Here is a 21858-nt window from a genome sequence, read left to right on the forward strand (position 1 = left end):
CTCTTCACTGGGCATGTCTGCTAAGCTTTTCTGATCAACTACATTTACAGAACATCTCAATTGTAACCAGTTATATAAAGAAGTTACGTTTGGTGGGTTTCAGGTTGGGTCAAACAAAGATGGATCTCTTAAAACATTTACATTATCTGTTACAATGAAGAAGTAACTGCAGCTCAGGTTATGTCTAGTGAAAATATATCTTACCATTTTACTTTAAGTCAAATACTGAAAACACAAAAAAAGATACTTTCCGGCTGCTTGTGAGGTACAGTCTCGATGCAGCAGTCAGCCAGACTTCCAGTGGACCGCTTGGTCTTCTGTGGTGACAGACCTGAAAACACTTACCTCCAGGGCTGTGGAGAGAAGTCAGCACAAGGCAAATACAACGAGACGCCCGAGTATTGTTACTGAAAGCCCTGCACAAACATGTTTGTACTCTCGCTCATTAGACCTCAGTTTAAGATGACATGGAGCGGTGGGACTTTGTTCAGATCACAACAGTCAATGTATCTAAAGGACTAAGTGCAAAGCTATAAAGCCTTTAAAAAATGCAACTGAAGAGGCAAAGCAGCGTCAATCTAGCATGACCCGAACACATTTAACAGTTAAAAATCCAACCTTTAAGTGCAAAACGTCCCACTTTTTCACATGGTTTTTTGTACAAAAACCCAATTTACAATGCTTCATTACTCCTTTACAGCATTTACAAAGTTATGGGAGCACATGGATTAATATCCGTGAATATATAACACTCTTTTTAAAGTCAACGGTTAAAATAATACATAACAGGAGCATCATTAGGGTTTTGGATGCTTTCACAGTCTGATTACCATCTTTTCATCAAAGTTCAGAGTGATTGCTGTAGCCATTTCGGCGACTAGGGTCCACAATCTTTACAATCAAACACCTTTGAACATGTTATATTTTTGCAGCACCACAAAAAAATCACCCCCCTCTATTTTATTTACTGAAATCTAACTGGTCTGGTCTTATGATAAAATGTCAATTAGGACATCTAGGCCTAATATATTTCGTAATTGAAAATATCAATCAGAGAAAACAGACATGTAAGTGCATATTTGCCAAAATGATCATTTTAAATAATACAAGCTAAAAGCTCAGTCTATAAAAAAAACAAACAGCCATGAACATGATGGTCAGTGGAATAAAGACGCGCCTCCTTGCATAGGATGACAAAGTTAATGTTATGGTGCACATCACATATTAAACAAAGTGCATATGAAGAACCAGTTTAACTCAATTTGTTCCGTATGTTGCGTCGATAGATTGTATCTAAGGTGTGACAGAGTCAAAGTGTTTAACATGAACACACAAACAGGTCAGGGACACAGGAGCAAAAAAACCAAAAAGTAATTTTCTTTAAATGGAAAATCACCAAATGCGATAAACTAAAATATAAAAAATTACCAACTCCATGCAAGTTTGAACTACAACGGCTGCTTGACTTAACACGATTACTAAATACGATATAATTTCACATTAACAAAACAAAGACAAAAACAATTTGGATTGGACGGGTTCTTTGTGATATCTGTTCAGTGTGTTACACACAATGGAAACCTCTTTGTGAACAGTATTGTGTATTATTTTGCATTTACTGTAAAGCTGCCCAAAATTGTTGAAAGAGCTGCACGTACAAGTTTACCTTCAATTTGTTTCAGGTTGACATATCCTTCCATCAATGCACATTGCAAAAAAAGTACATTCAATTAAATGGTCTTACCTTGTAAAAGTTTTCCCATTTGAATAAAATAAAACAAAAAATACTATTTTTGTTTAAACCATAAAGCTGATTGCTAATACAGCATAAAAATAAAAAGAATAAAAAATAATTTTATAAAAATAAAATAAAACACAAATTCAATGTGAAAAACAATCTAAAATCACATTTAATATAAATGAGCCAAACGTAGAGGAATTCACCAAATGCATCGAGTACCTCAGTAAACATTTTTTATTACAACACCATCTAGTTTTTAATCAAAAGCAGAGAGACATTTACAAACATTCTAACAAAAGGAAGCAATGAGAATGAGGTGTGGAGAAAACACATCAAACATGTACCCTATAAAAACTCATCTCTAAACTGAATGTACACAGTACAGTGAGCCAAGGAAACATAAAAAAAACAAACAAATAGGATGTAATGTTTGTGTCTTCTAATTAGGGATTCTGTGGGCCATTTTATTGTTTCTTTGCAAAAAAAGCGTCACACATAGTCTTCATGTCAAATAAAACATCATAAAAATAAAAGAACTGCTTGGAAAGTTTCTTTTCTTTCATCTTTAGTTACCATGAGTACAGATGTTGGGATAACATAGCCTTACACAGGTCAGGGTCTTCCATCCACTGCTCTTAATCAGGCAGACAAGATGAACAGACAGAGAGAAGGATGGGTGGAGACCGAGAGGAGAGATGGAGGAAGAGGTGGTGCTGGTAATCCTGTCCGGTCATGCAGGGTGGGGGAGGTGGTGGCGCACTGAAATTCTTCCTCCCTTGTCTTCCATCCATCCCTGATCCTCGTTAGCTGAAAGGTGTCAAAACGAAGGGTGGAGTTTGGTTTCGAGGCAGCCCAACAGTGAACACTCTCTCCCCCCTCATCATTAAACCTCTAGACTACACGTACATAGTGCACACCAGGGCCGGGCTCAGTTCACCATCACCTTTGAGTCACAGCGTAGGGAGTTCTTCCAAATCCACTTACTGAACATGTTACTGTGAGAATGGGTCTGTGGTGAGGAGAACTTAAAAAGTCTCAGAAAACATCTAAATGGCAGAATATCCTGCGAGGACTTCTTTCTCTGAACGCTCAGTTGACTGAATTGTGCCCAACCCTGGAACAGACACAAACATCGTCATGCAAACTTGAACAGGAAATATCCAAGAAGCAACTCTGCAGTTTATCAGTATGTACACACACAGACCAGAAACATAATACAATATGCAGCTGAAGTCATGCCTTTATCATTGTTTGTGAAACATGGATTTGAAATCAGCGTAAAATAATTCTTATATAGATGCTTGCATGTTACACAAGCTTCTTGACAGACAATAATTGACATCCACATAAAACTATATAAAATAGTATATCTAAAGACTAAATTTGGACATTTTTGTTACATGATTTCATATTCAAGGATGGACATGAGGGGAAATGATTAAAATCTTCAGGGTAAAGACTGTCTAGGTAATCTGGGAATCTTCTAAATATGTAAAACTGGACTTCAGTCATACAGTGTGCACCTGCTGGCTTTAAAGGATACATTCTGCACAATGTAGCATATGTTCTGCTTTGTGTGTTTTGCAAAAAGTGTAAACTTTCTCGATAAATTGGTCATTTTATTTTTTAAAGATTTGCCTCCTCCCCTTAAAAAAAAATAAAAATCTAATCCACTAGATGTTTATAGGTCATTCGTTGTGTTTTAATAACTAAAAATAAATTACGTCATAGCCACTTCTCACACCCATAGTAAAATGTTTATCATTCAGCTATTTCAAAAACACATTTCCCTTACAACCAACTAGTAATGGTAAGCTTTAGGTACAGACCTAAAACCTGAACCAATGTGACATTTTACATAGAAACAGTGCATGACTGGTTGTGACAACCAGTTTATCAATAAATTCAGCAATATAGGAGTTAGACACAAAAGACAAAAAAGCCATCGATAAAAACATAAAACTACAAAGAGGAAGGCATCTGACTCAGACACAGTAGGTGATACTTTGCTACAATCGTCCAGTGTATGTATGTATGTATGTATGTATGTATAAAAAAAGTATATTGTTTTACATTTAGCAGGAAAAAGTTTTGACAATGTAATTTAGTTGATCCCTTTATGGCCTAACAAATATGATGCCAGCTATGAACAATTACACTGTCAATGGTCCACTAACGTGATTACATTTTTACCCAATTTAAAAGCACCTCTTAACAGAAATATTGAAGTTATCAGGTGAAATGACAACACTTCTGATACAGAAAGTCATTTCAAATGTGTCAGCTATTCTAATTATGTAAAATGGGATTAATAAAGGTTTTGATTTACAGCTGGTATCTGCACCAAAAAGGCCTCACTAACAGGCATATGAGCACAGAGCATTTCACATGACTCAGAGATTCAAATGAATGTTGAAACTTGATACGTTTTTGCTGTAGAAAACGTTTTACATGGTGTATGGCTACAGACAAAAACAGGTAAACCGACAATAATATAGCATACAACACAGTAGTCAAACTCAATGATGCTCCTCGTCACACTATCATTCATAAGGGACTGTAACATCCAGTACAAAGGGAAGGGGCACGACTGAACTTTTAACAGTCAAATCACAGATCAAATAGACTAACAAATTGTTTGCCCTATTAAAAAATATGCCTTGAACCTAGGTTAGAATATTCTAGTTCATAGAACATGTTAAAATATGTAACAGCGTCTCCGCTATTACAGCATGGAAATGAAACAGGACTGAGTCAGACCAGGGTCAACCAGTCCATGAACTCTCACACCTTCAACTTGTTTATCCGTTACTTAACATTTAAATATTCATATTTTACAGATTACATTCTGACAAGCAAGCTTGTTTCTGTGGGCCCACTCTCATTAATCATCACTTCAGAAAAAACATATAGATTGCATCAGAAAACATTGTTTTGTGCATACGGTGTGGAGAAATTGACTAGATTTAAATATCTACTCATAATTACATTGCTGATTTGATGAATAATAAATGAGAACTAAACACAATTAGAGCATTACAATTGACAAATTAAATTGTAATTTTCTTATTTTATATAAATGTAGCCCATCGTGCCATTTGTATTCAGGTATAAATTCTCATATAAATGGGCGTAGATGCTTGTTAATGACAAGTTAAACTGTTTGACCCTGGTTCAACGTGAGCAGATAGTATGCCTGTTTGAAAAGGACATCAGGCCTGTGACTCTGAGCATGCACCTACAGACAGACTGAAGAGAGCCGAAAGTAATTTCAGCCTGTTGCAAACAGTGTACATTCCCCCATGTCAGTATGAACAGATACAAAGAGCTTTAAAGCATATCTGTGGACACAATAAATAGTTACACTACCATCAGGATTAACAGCAGTATGCTTCATTCTCCCCCCTGATGACCATGCTCCAAGATATCAGACTGAATGCTAAGGTAGATTTACACCTGGAAACAAAAAATATACTCAACAAATGCATCTAAGCAAAGGTTCTAAGGCCCTGTGCCCACTGGGTTGTCTGATCCAACAGAGCTAACTAAATGAAATGTGTTAGAGGAGACTGCAGTGAATTCTACTTTTGATCAGGAGTGCTTGTTTTAAAGAGTACTCTTTTGTTAAGAGGTTCCCAGTGGACACAAAGTCTTACTTTAGTAAAAGAACTGGTTTGTATTTGGACTATTAGGTGTAACATGTAAGATAAGGGAGACAGTAAGTTCAATTTTTTGGTCTGAGTTTTACTCTCTTTTAAAAAATTCAGCAACCCCACAAGCAAAACCACCCCAGTTAATATTTCTCAGTGTGAGAGAAATATATGAAATAGTGCATGTATAACATATGTGTATGTTTATATTAAGACAACATGGTCTCAAGAGTGAATGTAGTTCTAATGAAATATTATTTGGGGTGATGCACAACTGGACAGGGATGCTAAAGGGTCCAAGGAACCTACTAGACTCTTCTGTATGAGAACTGGTTTGATTACAACACCACAAACATCTCAAGTGCTTTGGCAGTGAAGGACAGGAGAACGACACACACAAATCCATCAAACCACATATTTCAAATGCAGTTCCAAAGCGTCACACAAGGCATCATGTTTAACACGCAAGTACCGCATGGAAACCCAACGCCAAGCCAGACAATCAGCCTACACAAGATTTACCTCAAACCATTTGCAACATGGTATTGATATTTGTTGTGCACAAGCTGGTGTTGTATCGCTTTAACTGCAACTCACCCATTAACATGACTCGACATCCAAAAAGCCAGCAAAAACCACAACGCTATGAGCCAAATGATCTCCTGCCAACCTACGACGATTCATCATTCTACATCAACACCGCAGCCTAAGTGGGAATGATTTCAATGTACATACAAGTCACATAAAAAACAAATGTAAATGTATACTATGTATCAGTCAATGACAAATAACAATTAGCATAGTCATGAATTTGCTGCATTAACATAAAAAGTGTTCTATACCTTCATTATGGACACGTTCTTACAAATCAAATTTGGATTTTCTTCAGTTTAACTAAATCAGGAAACTCAACCACAGAAACGTATTATTATTCAATGTGTACATGTAAATTACTCGGCAATCATATCTGCACTGCAATTAATCACGCACTGATTCTGAATGTAAACCAATTCTGACAATCAGAAAAATACAAAAAATGTCAATGTGAAGCCATTGATTAACTCAAGCAGAACATCAAATTTAGTTTTTGCTTTAAAAAATTGTGTATCAGGGCATTAAGATCTTATGGTTTCTTTTTTCTTCACCTCAACCTCTTCAACTGAGGAGCAATGGTTCAAAAGGCTACAAAACATTCAATGTGACAAAAGGCAATATTAATGCAAATATGGCACAATAACATTGTCAAAATATTCTGTGTCCAAAAGCAGTTATCAACACTGTTTGATAAATGAACGTTCATCTTCTCATGACAATTATATAAATTCAACTGAAATGGTAATACGTATACAACATAAATAGAACATTTACAAAGTGTAGATTGATCTATCGACAAGTTGAACATTGTCATTTTTTTTGTTCTTCTAAAAACACAATCCAAATTTGAACAAACCCAAAAATGCTATCTCTGTATCAAGTACTGTAAAAAAAAATGACTGGGGAATACTTTGACTATTATTACAAGCACACTGACAAACCAAGCCACAATACACTTCAATTAAACTCACATATAATAAAATGGCAATTAAGTATTGAATCTTCATATTCAAGGCAGAAAAAATATTGTTTTTGGTCCACTGGCCATAGCTGCTGGTAAAAACAAAATGTTGATAAATTTCACTTTTTAGGAGCCAAACAGATGTTTAGATTAGTTATGGTTTATGCAAGGAGAGCCTCTGAACTAGTACAAAGGTTTACCACGGCTTTCCAGCCATGTCATCGGTTACATAATTCAGCATTTCATTTTGAAATGGTGTTTGGCAGAATACAAAAAGTGACTGACAAAATTTGCGCATTGCCAGCCTCAGAGGCGTGTAGAGCAAAAAGTAACAATACATCCACATAGTCAATTGCCAGTAATTATCAGTGTCTTTTCTGATTTGGGGAGAACCACAGCATTGATACAACTCTTACAAACCCCTTTGTGCAATGTAGCATGGTGACTACAGCAAGTGTGTATTACACATATTGACTGAAAGACCAGATACACGAAACAACTGCCATGACTAATAATGACATTTTAAGAAAAGCAGACTTACCGTACCTTACCTGAAACAAAATATTTTCCACTGCTTACCTCCTCTCTCCTCGTCTACTTCCTCATATATTCATAGAGGAAGATTTAAATTAACATTTATCATTCTCTACTGTTTTTAAAATGCTCAAAAGCCTTGTATGGCCTATGACTGACTGTATCAATGAGGACAGAGGCAACATTTACTTGATAATTTGTAATTCTGGGTGTCACACGAATCTATAGATTAGTTTAGCCAAATAGGATACAGGCACAGAAAATCCTAAACTTAACCGACGCCTTTAATCCAATGAAGAAGAGAGGAGGTGAGCACGCAGCGAACGCATCTTCTGCCTCGATCCAGGTCTAAGAAGGGCAGTGATGAAGAAGACAGAAGAGAGCTCATGACAGAAGTAAATGACTCCAGAAATGTGGTACCCACCTCCCTTCTCGCCTAGCGGTGTCGGTACTCCCTCTCCCTCTCCCTCTCCCGGTCTCGGTCCCGGTCCCTCTCACGATGGCGGTCCCGCTCCCGGCTGCGTTCTCGGTAATAGTCCTCATGCCTGTCACGACTGCGGGACTTGTGACGGCGGCTCTTTTCTCTGGAGCGACTGTGGTCCCGTTCCCTGGAACGTTCTCGCCTGGCATGGACAAGCATCATTGGACTGTGTACAAGGGGTTCAAAGTTTCAAATACCAAATGTTCCAGGGCCAATTCCCAATTGGAAGAAATTGTTTAGATACAGACACAATTACAGTACATACAGGCAAGAAATCAAATCTGGTTAACTCACATTTTTGTTTAAGTTATTCTATATAGATATATATCCAAAATATTCTCAAGATAAGCAATCTGAGAAGTGGTTCTACGTGTCTTCTTAGCTTTTAAAAAAAAACATGTCACATTTAATGGCTAATGCACAAAATTAGAATCTTACCTGGAGGCGGAACCGTAGCTTTTTGACTCGATGCCATGGAGACAGTCCTGCAGGGAACTGATTAGGACCTTACAGCGGTCGTCTGCTGACACTTTGGACTGCTTAATCAGACTGATAGCGGTCACCAAGGTCTCTATAGCACTGCCATAGTCCGCTATGGAGAACACACGGTTGCATTAAGTTGTAATAAGCTCTCGTTGTTTGTCTTGTTGGCATTAAATGTGTGCGCGCCTATATTCTGATGTGTGTTACCTGCACTGGCATCAGACACTGCTCTAGATATGGCGCTGGAGGAGATAGCTCTGTTCCTGTTCATGATCTCCTCAAACTCTGCCTCGCTCAGAGGGGTCCGTGAAGCCTCCATCTCACTATAAATACACACAAACGTCAATGCATGTGTTAAGTTACAAATAATAGTTATCTTTGAAAACAATGAAAATGAGCTTCAACAACAAAAAAAACATTCAAGTGTCAATCAGCACACTACCTATGCACGTTCAGAATTCTTGAACTTATACAATGAGCAGAACTTCTATGATATGAACTACTATGTTCAATATTTGTTTCACCTCCACCACCCATTCTTACCGGCCTCCAGGACCGTAGTCCCCTCTTTCATATGGTGGTGGGCGTCCGTATGGGTCGTTTGGTCCAGGGGGTCCTCGGTTGTCATTAGGGGGCATGTTGTTGTTGCCAGGTGGGGGGAAGAAGGCAGGGTTGACATGGGGTGCTGGTGGTGGTCCACCCGGCGGGGGACCCGGCATGTGTGGAGGTGGAGCCAAAGCCATGGGTGGCCCAATGGGGCCTGGGGGACGTAAAGGGAAGGGCCCCGGGGGTGGCGGGCCCTGCTGAGGGGGTGGGGGACCAGGAGGAGGGCCGTAACCTGGAGGAGGGGGACCTGGGGGCAGGGGTCCCATTGGAGGCTGGCCAAACTGACCAGGGAATAGAACAGGGGGAGGAGGCCTATCGCCTCGATTTGGAGGACCAGAAAGTGGAGGGGGGAGGCCCTGGCCAGGAAGTGGAGGTCCTGGTGGACCAGGGGGACCAGGTGGACCAGGAGGAGGACGTGGGGGACCCTGCATCCCACCTAGAAGAGAACACAAGGGACAAAACAGAAAAGCATGAGACAAAGTAAGATCTTGTGAACACTTTATCTTTTGTTTATGTTATAGCAGGTAAAAGCACTGCCTTTTCTACTTGAAAATCTAATTGGTTGGTTGAAAAGTATTTCACATGATTTCCTTGAACAAGCCAGTTCAACGCAGGGACAATAACAGAGACAGATAAAGAGCAGGTCATAGCTACAGGGAACAAAAAATGTCAAAAGGGCACATAATAAAAAAATAATGCCGCAAAATAAACGAGGAGGCAACAGAACAGATGATGAGATGCAGGCTTTTTTAAACCAGAGGCCGAGCATTCACTGCTCTTTTTCCTAAACACTTCATTGAGAGGGAGGGAAGACTTCAGCATGACAAGCTCATACATATTTGACATACTGTATGCACTGCAGTTAGCAGAATGATCATCCCCATGCAAACTCATGAGATGTCATTTAAGGCAAATAAGACCTACAAGGCTTCGTCAGATGCATTTAGATTTCTCATGCAGCTACACATGTAAAGGGAAGCCTTTCTTGACATTGAACCATAGAGGACCAAAGAGCAAAAGAGGTACAGAAGTCCTGTGTGTGTGTGTGTGTGTGTGTGTGTGTGTGTGTGTGTATATATATATATATATATATATATATCACTAGATATAATGCAAGCATGGAAAAAAGTTGAGTTTGATAGACAAAATGCAGGCTGACCGTATGAAACTTGATTTTGTAGTTTCAAGGGATGCTTTTTAGAAACAATTGTGAATGTTTGATCTGAATTAACTGACCTCAAAAGAACAAAGCATATCTCTGTGAAAGGTGTAGACCTCTGAAATGTTTTAGTTTGAACACGGTTATCCTGGCCTTATGTACAGCTATTCGTATTTTGTGGAAACTGTATATTAAGGGATTAAGAGAATGAGAAATTCTGCTGTTTTTAAATGGTACAACTCCCACCAATAAACAGCCGACGGTTAGGATAAAAAGGTGATCGATAAATTCAAAATCAGATCAATTGAGGCGTTTCACCTCTGCCACGCCAGCTCCCGTTCCTGCCCCCCGGCGGGAAGGGATTGAAACTCATATCCATCAGAGGGCCATCTTGGTGCCTAATCAGATCTGGTCTCATGCCCGGGCCTAATGGGGAAGAAAGCAAACCAATCACAACTCTCCCCTTCATAAACTTCCCCTTGCTAACTGAAGGCCTGTCACAGCACAGCAGCACCAGCCACTAAGCGAAAGAAGAGATGTGGGGGAAAAAAAGGTGAGATGAAAGGAAAAGACGCAAAAATGGGAAAAGAAAGAAAAGCTGGCAGCTCCACTCCATCTTGCTATGTGTGTGAGACGGCCAATCCAACATTTGCGAGGAATTTAAGGTTGGCAGCTTGCCGAGCAAAGCTTTGAGCAAAACGCTTCTCAAGCGACAGTGTTGGAAACGGTTAGTGAGCAGAAAAGTGCAGCCAGGGAAGTATTATTTGTTCAACTGGAGGTGAAGAGGGACAACAAAAGAACAAACCAGATGAAGAGAAAAACATGCAAAGACCAAGTCCTGCCAGGGGAAACTCTGTAAGGGGGGGTGCTTACAGAGCAGCACCGCCAGACAGAAAGCAAGACTTCACTTCATCTCATGTTAAGTTTACATTTGTCACACTATGGTGATTATTTCAATTTGTTGCAATGCTATATTGTTTAAAAAAATGTAATTAAATTCACCATATGAATGACAAAATCAGGTGATAGAGCATGACCACTGCTAGCAGTGATTCCCAATAAACCGATCCACACATGTTGCCGTGTGACTCGTGATGAGTATATAGTCCCAATACATCTGTCCATGAATTGGATCTCCTGTAGAGACAGGATCACGACTTCCGTTAACTTACCGTGTTTGGTAAAGCAAGACCAATGTAACATTTAACACGGTCCAATAACTTTAAGATGTTCCCCATTCATATATTAGGTAAAAAGAGACAGTTAGCGATTTGTTCTAATAATATATACTGCAACACTCTTAACTACTATAAATCATTCAAGTCAAAAATTGTTCGGTTTTCATTAGATATGTTTAGTTTAAAATTAGACCTGCTATAGCATAAACTGTTCTTAATTACTTACAATCACTAACCACTTCATCTGATTTCTGCAGTTTATAAATATTATCTTTCAACATAGTGAACTGAGAACAGATCTGGTTCAAACACGTGTTACCAAACTAACCAGGGAAGTGTGGTGGCGGTCCTCCAGGTCCAACGGGACCAGGGAAGCGGTCTCCACCAGGGCCGGGTGGTCCAGGGAACCTGCCTCTGCCTCGACCCATGGGGAACCCCCCTCGAGGAGCACCAGGGGGACCAGCTTTACCTTCCCCAGACATCTGGCCTGACTGGGTACCTGAGAAATTACCTGAATAGTAACTCAGTTTTCCATTTAATATGTAATAGATTTGTGTTTGTGTTGTGCGCACATTTAAACACAATCAAAAACTGAATATATGTGATAAGTGTACTTGTGCATATGACTGCACATGTATTTAATGTCTATTTTTCAGCATGCAAGTTAAATTATCTAAATAAATTGATTGTTTTAAAAATACAAAGATCCCAAATGTGTATTTATTCTGCTTACTTTTGCGTGACTGCATCTCAAACTGGCTGAGGGACTGTTTGTTGCATGCCGTGACGATGGGATTCTGACCATGGAGCTCCCTCTTTGACAGCAGCTCCATTAATTTCCTAGATGACGCCTCTGAGCCCACACACACCAGCGCAAACCTGGAAGATGAACGCAGAGAATATACACAATCAGATTTCTTGTGGCTTCACCCTCGACTTCTGTGGCTCAAGTATTACACATTTTTCCTGCCAAAATGGAATTTCACAATCTAATAACCAGTACTGTACCAGATCCAAAAGGACCTGTATAAACAGTGATACTTTTGAAAACAAAATGTTAAGTAGAAATACATATTAGTTATCAGTTCATAACAGTAACTTAAAAGCACAGAATGTCCACATAAGCATTGTCCCTTCCAAAATTAAATTCAACTCACTATTTTCAATATATACCAAGAAGGAATAATCTTTATCTATAACAGGCAACGATTTAGCTTAATCGTGTCAAAAACAGATAACAAAAAGCTCACCCTTTTGACTGGCCATTGGCTCTGTTTTCAAAGAATTTGATCTCCAGCACATCTGTGATGCCTACCGACCGGATTGCTTCTGTCAGGTCCTCGTCTGTCGTCCACTGCATAACAGAAGAAGGCGTCATCAGCATATTCGTACTGACTTGCTTAATTTGATATTCATAATGTAATGTTTCACAACATGCAGAATACCTTGTTTACAGGACTGTCTAAAATGCATTTAAAGAAAATGGTGCTACTATATATATTCATGCTCTTAAATAGATACCCACCCATGTGAGGTTTCCTATGTACAGGGCAATCCGTTTGCCTGTGTAGGTGTAGACCACGTTAGGTTGGGAACTCTTCCCTCCCTCTGAGCCACCTGCTGTAGGCAGCGTGTCCAGATAGTCGCGGTCTTCTGGAGCGTCGCCATTGTTGGCCGATGGGGATATTACATCATCATACAGGTCGATCTGTTCGTGGACCGGGTAGTCAGCTTCCTGTTGAGCATGACAGCAACAGTTCAGTCAAACAAGACTTTTTTAACACAGATTATATAATCGGCACTTTTAAAAATAAAATTGTTCGGCCTTGGAGCTGCTAAATACGCTCACAAAGCCATAAATTTGTCTGCCTGCTTCCTTAGAAATTTCATTGAATTTGAAGAGTCTGGTGCCTTAGTCAATGTGCTCTGAGCCGGTGAGCGGGGGCGGCTCTGTGAGCTGCAGCATGGAGGGAAGACGGTTGCCATTCATCTGCATGTACTACCCGGTAGCCCATGCTGCAGTGACACGGAGCTGCCTTGTCAAAAAATGCTTCAGTCTATCGATTTTAAAAACAGGGCAAGTATACTGTAAAAACATGAACATCAGTTCAACAATGCAATGCTCTTAACGTTGACTGTGTGCAGCTCATAGATATAAAAGGCAATACTTGTTTCTTACTGATATGAGAATTGCTGTATATGTTGGCAGACGTGCAAAAATTGCAGCAGTACATTGACAAATGTGTGTATATTTCACAAGGACTTGCTGTGATGTTTACTGCTCTTACAAACAGATGTTAAATGATCTTTACATTGAGTTGTGACATTACAGTGAACCCATAAGACTTCCTACCTACACTATGGGAGACAGATGTTGGTGCAGATGTTACCTCTAAATGCTCGACAAACAACTAAATATCTGCATCACAGGGTTGGATATTTGGAAGAAGGGGCGTGTGTGTGGAGGGAGAAAACATCGACAAAGCGGACGCAAAACATGGTAACGTCACATTAAGCTAACAATCCATAATGTTACATCTATTAAAATACGGTTATAATTCATACAATAAACGTTTCATACCCAACCACAATTACATTAGTTTCCATTAAGAGTCTGCATAAATTAACTGAAAACACAAACGGCTTAAAAAGAAACGTACTAAACATGTTTTTGGAAAGCAGCTAACGCTAGCTAGCTAACGAAACTACGTTTGTTATGCTCGATAGCCCGCCACAGGCAGCCATGCAAAAAAAGGCCTGAAACTGTGCGTGCTGAACAATAAAAGTGGTTGCTTTTTGCCTTCACCTAAACAAATGTTTTAATTTGCGCCGTGCATGCCCATTACCACTTTCATCACACGCCGTCTTAAATGTCGACAAAAATCCTCAAAATGCAGCATTTCGAGCCGAAAAACATAAACGAGGATGCGGGCTGGGATCATGGTGGAAAGAGGGGCCTGGGTGCGAGGGAACTCGTTGACCCAGCAGAACACACCATACTAGCATCGATGGATAGCGTACATGTACATAAAATACCACCATTCGTCGAAGTGTGGTGAATGCGCGTTTAATACCTGGTTGAATTCCTCCTCTACGTCGGCGTAGATATCGATGTGATCCACACCGTCCGCCATTTTCCTCTGACCCGTCGCTCTCTCCGCCTGGCGGTGCAGAGCAACGCTGAGCCCACAAAACAATGAGCCAGAGAGGGACAACTAGCGCCTCTGCTGGTCGACTTCACTCATTACACACCTGCTTTAGGGAGTTTATTCTACGCTAATTAAGAGGAACAAAAAGAAAAGAAAAGATGAAATATCATTGACTTTCTTGTATTTTTTAAATACATTTATCTCATAAGAATGACCGAGTTAGTAGCCCTATGTCAACATTTTGACTCATAAAATGTTGATCATGGATTCTTTTAATCACTTTTTTTCTTTTCCTAACATAAATATGTTTGTCTATTGTGTACATGAATTGTGCTGACATCCTGTCAAGGAGCCTGTTAACATACACGAGGAAATCTTTTCTCAATTGTATATGTTATCTATTTGTATTGTCATATGGAGACCGTACAGAGTTAATTCAGGTACTGTGTGATGGACAAAGAGAACAGCCAATAAGAGGTGTTGAAGTTGTCATGTCAATAAAGTTTTACTTTGGACAATGAGAGTTCCACTGAACAGAACTGATGCCCCACGTTGTTTTGTTCCTCCGTAACTATATTCGGGTTAGCACTGGGTATACACGCCAGAATCGCTGTACAATCTATATCTGCTAACAGAGCCAAGATAAAAGGAAACATCCAATTCCTTGACTGGTTCTCTGTTTTAGCCTGTATTAATGTTAGTATCTTTATGTGTGCAATGAATTTAATCCCTGACAAACAAAACAGAACACCCACTCACAACAAATACAGTACAAAAACCATATGGATCATTTAATTTAGTTGCTCAAATCATGACTTCAGTCAGTCAACAAACAACTTGGTCACATGTCAACCATACAATATACAGAATATTGTACAGAGGAAATTACGAACAAAAAAAGAGACAAATGAATAAAATTACTCAGATAATCTTGGCAAGACACAACATACTGTAATGATGCACACTCACAAACAATATGTATCTGAGTCTATGACATAAACAGGCAAATTCTTAGGCAATTTTGTCATCATAGTAAGCTCAACGTAAAGACATGCTTTGTAGGATGATTCAGAAATACTATTAAAAAAAGCTACAGGGACACTCACAGCCCAAAATACAATGAAATGCCGAAGTTCAAAATATGAAACACAAGCAAATACAAAAATATCCTATTCAAATAGATTTACACTGTTCATTTACAGTACATGGCAATTATGAGTCATTTTCCAGTTTAATTTTCCATGTGACAATCTTGTTTGCCAGAGTAAGCGCTTCCCTTTTTTTCTCTTATCATGAATTTATAAAATCTGTTATTTATGCCAAGTAATAAGTAGCAGTTGCATGACCCTGGGGCCCAAGTAGCCAGTCTAAAAAATCCAGAGTCACCGCCATGGAAATTCATTTCAGAAAATCTTTTGGCACTGCATCTTTTGTGGGGTATTATTTTGTACTAGATTTTCCTTGAAACCATAATTGCATAAATCAAACAAAAAATAAATCTGATCAAAACAGTTTGAATCCATCATTGTGTTACCCAATTTGATTGTAGATCTACATCCTGTAAGAGTTCCAGTTTCCACAGTGATGTCCAGCCAAGCATAATAACATACAGTATGTACAAACACACAGAAAGACACCGCTGATAAAGACAGAAAGGCAGACTCAAAAATAAAAAAAGATAAGTCATGAAACAAATATTTTTGGGATGCAATCCAAGTAAAAACTCAAAAATAAGAGAGTGAAGGGACTTCCCGTTCTGATTTTATAATTATCTTTATTACATTTTTATCAACTCCATCGCCAGTACTTTCTTGGCACCGAGCCATCACCCTTTGAGATTTGCAGAAGATTCAGAGAGACTAATATTGCAAACAACCTTGTAACACACAACTTTCAGCCGCAAAACTGATGTTACACAACAACGTTTCCCATATATTGCTGCAGCCCTTCTCTTATTCAATGTTTAAAAAAGCATGTGGGATAGACAGTAGATGAAGCACTCAGGGTGACAAAGTATTGCATGCTTGCAGCTGCATATATAATATGCATGTGTGTTTGCAATTTTAAGTTCCGTGGGATTTGGGAAATGATAAACACATTTCCCCCCCTGGACTTTTTTAATGTTGCATCTTGTAACTCATAATCCTGTTTTATGAATGCACGTCATAGCCACCACCAGCATCTCTTTAGTCCCTTTTCATTTTGAGATGCAAAGTGGTGTATGAGAAAGCTACTAATGGAAAAGTATCCATGGCAACAACAGCCCATTAACTTGCCTTCTTTGCAGTTTAAATATAATAATTGCCTAAAAACTGCTCAAAAACGAACTCATAGGTCCATCATTAGAGACTAGATTTGTGGTTGCCATGAGCAAAATGTGCAACATTAGTTATTAAAAAAATCCACTTGAGGTGTCCAGTGTCCAAACACATCTCTTGATTCATTCCAGTCTCCTCTTTTACATGCGGATGGGTAAAATAGCAAAGTTGTCCATCATCAAGAGACAAGTGTCAAGAAGGAGAGGCAGCTGAGGAAGAGAGAGGCAGAGAGAGAGATAACAGAAGCTCCTCCACAGTCATTGGCGTTCTCCTATACAGGGAAAGAAAAAGAGAGAGTGCAATCAAGCTAAATATGACAGCAGGTATAGAAGCTAGGATTGTATTACTAGGATTGTACACTATTTGCTGCAACGGGGTGGACCAATTAGAAGCTGACCTGTGAGTGGTAGGCGTGGCAGGACTCGGGGCGTCGGCGAATCTTCTGGGACCTCATCCTGTCACACTTCACTGAGGCGTTATGTGCTGCAGCGTCAAGGATCAACAACATGAACAGGTGTCTCTTGAATGCTCATTCAAATATCAATACACTGAAAATGACACATTTCACAAATGCAGTACAAAGGGAACTCATTTGGGAGAAAGTTGAAAAGGTCAGCAAACCGATTATGTAGACCAAACTATAACAACATCCAATTTTGTATGTGAGTTAAGGAGATATAACTAATTCATAGTAATTAATAACTCAATGAACACCAAAATATCAAAGGATATATTTGACTTCCTCGGGCTCCATGGTGATGGGTGGGTACTGCCTGGAGCAGTCACAGTCGGCCTGCATCACCAACATCAACAGGTTGCTCTCTGGTATCTGCTGCACCACAAACATCCTGAAACATATTAAATCAAATGTGTCAACATGTGTGCAGAGATAAAAGCACAGAGAAAGAAAACCTCTCATGTATTGTATGACATTTAACACTTTGTCAAGTTATAATTTTATGAAAGACTCCAAACAATGATTCATATAATTATTTAGAGGCCTGTTTTTATGGGAAAATAGTTGCATTTTTATACTTACCCACTGCATGGGTTGGCAGAACTGGGTAATAAACATTTTGAAAGCCAATAATCTTTCCCCGTAGTGTTACCATTGGCAGCGTTCGTGCTGCTTTATACCTCTTTTGGCCTCATGAGGGCGCTCACACTCAAGGTATAATCACAAACCTGCTGACATATTACCACAGTGTCTCTCTCCCTTTTCTTTGTGTTCTCTCTCTCTTTATAACAAACACACAGATACGCATACATAAGCTAAGATGCTTCCCTCTCTTTCACCTCTTGTCTCCCACTGTTTTTCCATTTCTGTTTCTGTCACCCTCTCTCCCCATCACTGTTTTTTCATTTACATCTCTGAATACTTTCTCTCAGTTTTCCAGTCAGTCTCTCTCTCTCTCTCTCTCTCTCTCTCTCTCTCTCTCTCTCTCTCTCTCGCTCCATGTATGCTTCTCTGTTTTTCTATCACCACATGCAGCCAGCTTTAATTCCGTTTCTTTCTACTTATTTCCCCCGTCCTGATACTCTTGTATAAACACACAGTGTTCTCAGCAATGCAGAGCAGAGCAGAACAAAGCCATAGAAAATGGATTTGGGGAGGACAATTTAATATGACTGGTCCAGGGCTTAGAGGGGACTGCACTGCAGATTGGTGTGTGCATGAGTGTGTATGAGCGTGTGCTTACTTCTGGCAGCGTCCGCACTTAATAATGCTGTTGGTCTCTTTGACTGACGGCTCGTAGACAAAGCTGGGGTACTCGGTGTCACACGGCTGCAGGAGGTCCCCTCTTTTCTTATGAGCTGAGGCTAATAGAGAAATAGATATGGGTCATGTTTCCAGGTTGGGAATTAGAATAAGTGTATGCGTGACGTTCTGTTGATGACTGACAGGCTAAGAGTCTGTGACAGGAAAATGCTGGGTGCTATTTTAATGCTTCACACTTGAGCCATTTATTGCTCTTTCTACCACGACCAGGTGTACTCTACCTTGCTGTGTAAACAAAATTGAATTTGGTGTCTTTGAACGTGTAAAATGATGGGTTTTAAAACCAGAACAAAGAGCCATAATGACATGCTTTCATTTTCACGTCTGGTTGCGAGCTACGTCTTCTGTCTGCCTTTCTCAGAATTACATTAATTTCAGTGTAGCAATACGCTTAGGTCTTGTTTTGTAGAACTTGCCAGTTGTGTCTGTTCCTACTGAAACTTACATAATCAGAGACATCACATTTTTATTTAGTTTGAAGTATACTACAAAAACACTACACCACACACAAAATACAGAAGATGGATCTTCCCAAAAAAACACTTCAAGGCAGATACTCACACACGCTGAAAGATGCCTTGGCTGAATGAAGGGATGATGATGATGATGACAGCGTGGCGCAGGAGGAAGAGTTAATGATTGACAGGTGGAGTAATGAGGAAGAGAATGTGTGATTAATGGAAAGACAGATGTAGATGAGAGGTGAGGGGATCCGAGGATGTGATGTTCCATAATGACTTTGTTATTAATGTTGCACACAATTTACAGTAAACACTACTGGTCTGACACACACGTGTGTAAATACCCTGATGATGAAAATATGTAATGATCTCATAAGAATTTACTCGCATTCAATGTAGATGTATGATATGTGTGCTATATTGAAATAATTGACTCTAAGGTACATATTGAATATCTGCTCTGAAGCTTGTGATGATTTACAGAATATACATGAATTATGCACGTGGAGAGACATTTTTAGCACATATAAAGGGACATTTGTCACAAAGATGGATAGACTTTGTGTGTAAATGGCTACATTTGTTTCTTGTAGAGCTCACCATCAGCAAAATGCTCCGTGTGCCAGAAGCCACAGATATTAAACTCCAGGAGAAACCTTGTGAAGAAGAGAGTAGAGGAGAGTGGACAGACAGAGGGAGTCAATTAGCCGGCCATCATTATAGACCAAAGCAGATTGCAAGCAGATTGCATTCAGCGTTCAAAAACTGGGCCAGGACCCAAAGTTGTGTCGTGGGAATATGAAAATGGGTCCTCAAATTATTCAGCAGTAATTGGTAGCAGTTTTTGGGATAACTAGATAAGCCCTACCAAGTCACTACAGTAAAAGCTGAAATGTTTTCAGTCCAGCACATGACTTCCCGTTAAACAGACAATTATTGTTTTTACTATTAGTTTTTTCTTTTAACAGATTAAACTAACGAGATCTAATCAGTGAGCTTCAGAGATGCTGGTTGGCGGATTTTGCCAGCTTGGGACAGAGCCAGGCAAAGTGTTTCCCTCTACCGTTAGCAGCCTTTGTGCTAAGCTAGCTGACTGTTGGCAGTAGCTTCACATTTACCACACAGACATGAGAGTGGTATTGATCTTCTTATCTAACTCTTGGCAAGAAAGCAAATAAACATAGTTCTCAAAATGTCAAACTGCTCCAATAATAATTTAACCAAGAAAAAAAGCTTTTACACAGAAAAAAAATAAATCTGAATTTACTGAATAGTGACACATAACAGCACATTTGAACTCTATTTTGGACATACTGACATTCTGGTTGCACCTAGCAACACTTACAGTAGGAAGTTGGAGAGGAACCACTTGAGGGCTGAAGCCAAACCATAGAACGGCTGAAGAGATAAACAGATTATAGTTACTGCAGAACTGACTGGACCGTTATGGTAATAATATTGTATACAGAGTGAGTGCACTGTGCATACACTAAGAAGTGGACGGGCGCTGCTGACAGAGTGCAGGTTCATCTTACACATGGCCTGGTAGTCGAACAGGGACACCCTGAGGAAACACACACAGAGACAAAAGCATGTGGTGTTGGTTTTCCGGCAGTATTTCACTTACTTACATGGATTCCTTGTCCTCCTGAAGACTATTACACACAGTGTTGTGTACCTGAGCTTAACCTTTGCAGAAACCCTGATCCCTAACTTAACTTAGAAAAGAAAGAAACCAGAGAAAAATGCATCCCAGGGCTAGAATTACTTTCCTTTTCAAAAAGAGGATTGACCCAGTGTTTCCACCTTTTCTTGTTCTTCTACATTGTGTATATGTGGTCCTCTACGCAGGTGGAAGCACAAGAACACATGAACACACACACGTTTGCAGATATAAGTGCAAGTGTGAGTGCACAGCCACTGAAGTTCATGCATGCTCTAAACCAGTTATGTAATATCCTGTGTCAAATGAAACATGACAAAATCTTTTAGCTGTATAAAAATAGCACATCGCTTATGAGATTTCAAACATAAAAGACAGGAAAAAAGTAAGAGGGAAAAAAATCCAGAGCTCAAATGGGAGCAAAAGGGAAAAGCAGGGACATATATACCGCATACAAAGATAGGTGAATTAGCAACACAGGGCAGAGACTATACCATTATGTAGCAATCAAAGCAAAGCGTTTGAGTCTCTATAATGTCAGTAAACATGCCCTCCAGGCTTTGGGATGCATATGCATACTAATGCAGGTGTATAAGAACAAAAAGGCAACCGGAAAACATTTACAAGCCACTCTCCTAGTTAAGACAAGCCGCAGCAACCACTTCTGTTTGTGATATAGCATGAGGGTGACATGTAATCAAATTCATGAGCCACATTCAAATGCATGGTGTTATGAGCATGAGACACCGGGATGCATAATATGGCAATTTGCTGTGCAATGTGGGGCCACTGTCACTTCTTGTCTTATTGACTTAGAGAAGTTCACGGTAAGTCTAACATGCTGAAGCTCTTGCAGGCCAAGTCAGACACACCGACCATACAGGGAAGCACACGGACACACAACTATCTTATCAAACAGTTAGGCAGTGACAACCAGCCCCTTACCTTTTGAACATGCCCATTCTGATAAGTGTTGTCATCACTGATCCGTCAACCTCACCAAAAAATCTTCCCGCCTATTAGAAGAGAAAAAGCACTGTGTGAAACCCTGTGTGTGGCTGAACACAGGCTCATGTCATGATAAACTGACAGAGGGAATA

At 39.6% G+C, this 21858-nt stretch overlaps 2 protein-coding genes across 9 annotated transcripts in view; both read right to left on the reverse strand.

Annotated features, from left to right (window-relative positions):
- Positions 1 to 1957: 1957 nt before the first annotated feature.
- Positions 1958 to 14560, reverse strand: cpsf6 (cleavage and polyadenylation specific factor 6). Of its 7 annotated transcripts, none has more exons than XM_068731323.1 (11): positions 14462 to 14560; positions 12913 to 13122; positions 12638 to 12741; positions 12121 to 12266; positions 11716 to 11886; positions 10528 to 10635; positions 8988 to 9486; positions 8652 to 8767; positions 8400 to 8553; positions 7905 to 8127; positions 1958 to 2548 (listed from the first exon to the last, which is right to left on the reverse strand). In XM_068731323.1, the coding sequence occupies exons 1-10, from the start codon at positions 14519 to 14521 to the stop codon at positions 7917 to 7919; spliced, it is 1779 nt and encodes a 592-aa protein (XP_068587424.1). In that variant the 5' UTR covers positions 14522 to 14560; the 3' UTR covers positions 1958 to 2548; positions 7905 to 7916. The 7 variants fall into 7 exon arrangements, with proteins under 7 accessions (XP_068587424.1, XP_068587425.1, XP_068587422.1 ...); XM_068731324.1 differs by having other exon boundaries at positions 7905 to 8103; positions 11716 to 11898; XM_068731321.1 differs by having other exon boundaries at positions 11716 to 11898.
- Positions 14561 to 15314: 754 nt separating this feature from the next.
- The window catches only part of cacna2d4a (calcium channel, voltage-dependent, alpha 2/delta subunit 4a), a 78535-nt gene continuing 71991 nt past the window's right edge, over positions 15315 to 21858 (reverse strand). The window contains exons 32-40 of one of the 2 annotated variants that reach the window (XM_068731422.1): positions 21704 to 21774; positions 20584 to 20659; positions 20441 to 20493; positions 19696 to 19751; positions 19196 to 19216; positions 18555 to 18675; positions 17582 to 17702; positions 17252 to 17329; positions 15315 to 17125 (exon numbers count right to left, since the gene is read on the reverse strand). In XM_068731422.1, the coding sequence (XP_068587523.1) occupies positions 17033 to 17125; positions 17252 to 17329; positions 17582 to 17702; positions 18555 to 18675; positions 19196 to 19216; positions 19696 to 19751; positions 20441 to 20493; positions 20584 to 20659; positions 21704 to 21774 (690 nt within the window). In that variant the 3' untranslated portion in view covers positions 15315 to 17032. The remainder of the gene's footprint in view (positions 17126 to 17251; positions 17330 to 17581; positions 17703 to 18554; positions 18676 to 19195; positions 19217 to 19695; positions 19752 to 20440; positions 20494 to 20583; positions 20660 to 21703; positions 21775 to 21858) is intronic. The other variant, XM_068731423.1, reaches the window with a different exon arrangement.

The sequence above is a fragment of the Cebidichthys violaceus genome, unplaced genomic scaffold (genome assembly GCF_023349555.1).
Source record: "Cebidichthys violaceus isolate CVI_PGR_0920_01 unplaced genomic scaffold, fCebVio1.0.p SCAF_51, whole genome shotgun sequence".
In the NCBI taxonomy this organism is placed as follows: Eukaryota; Metazoa; Chordata; class Actinopteri; order Perciformes; family Stichaeidae; genus Cebidichthys; species Cebidichthys violaceus.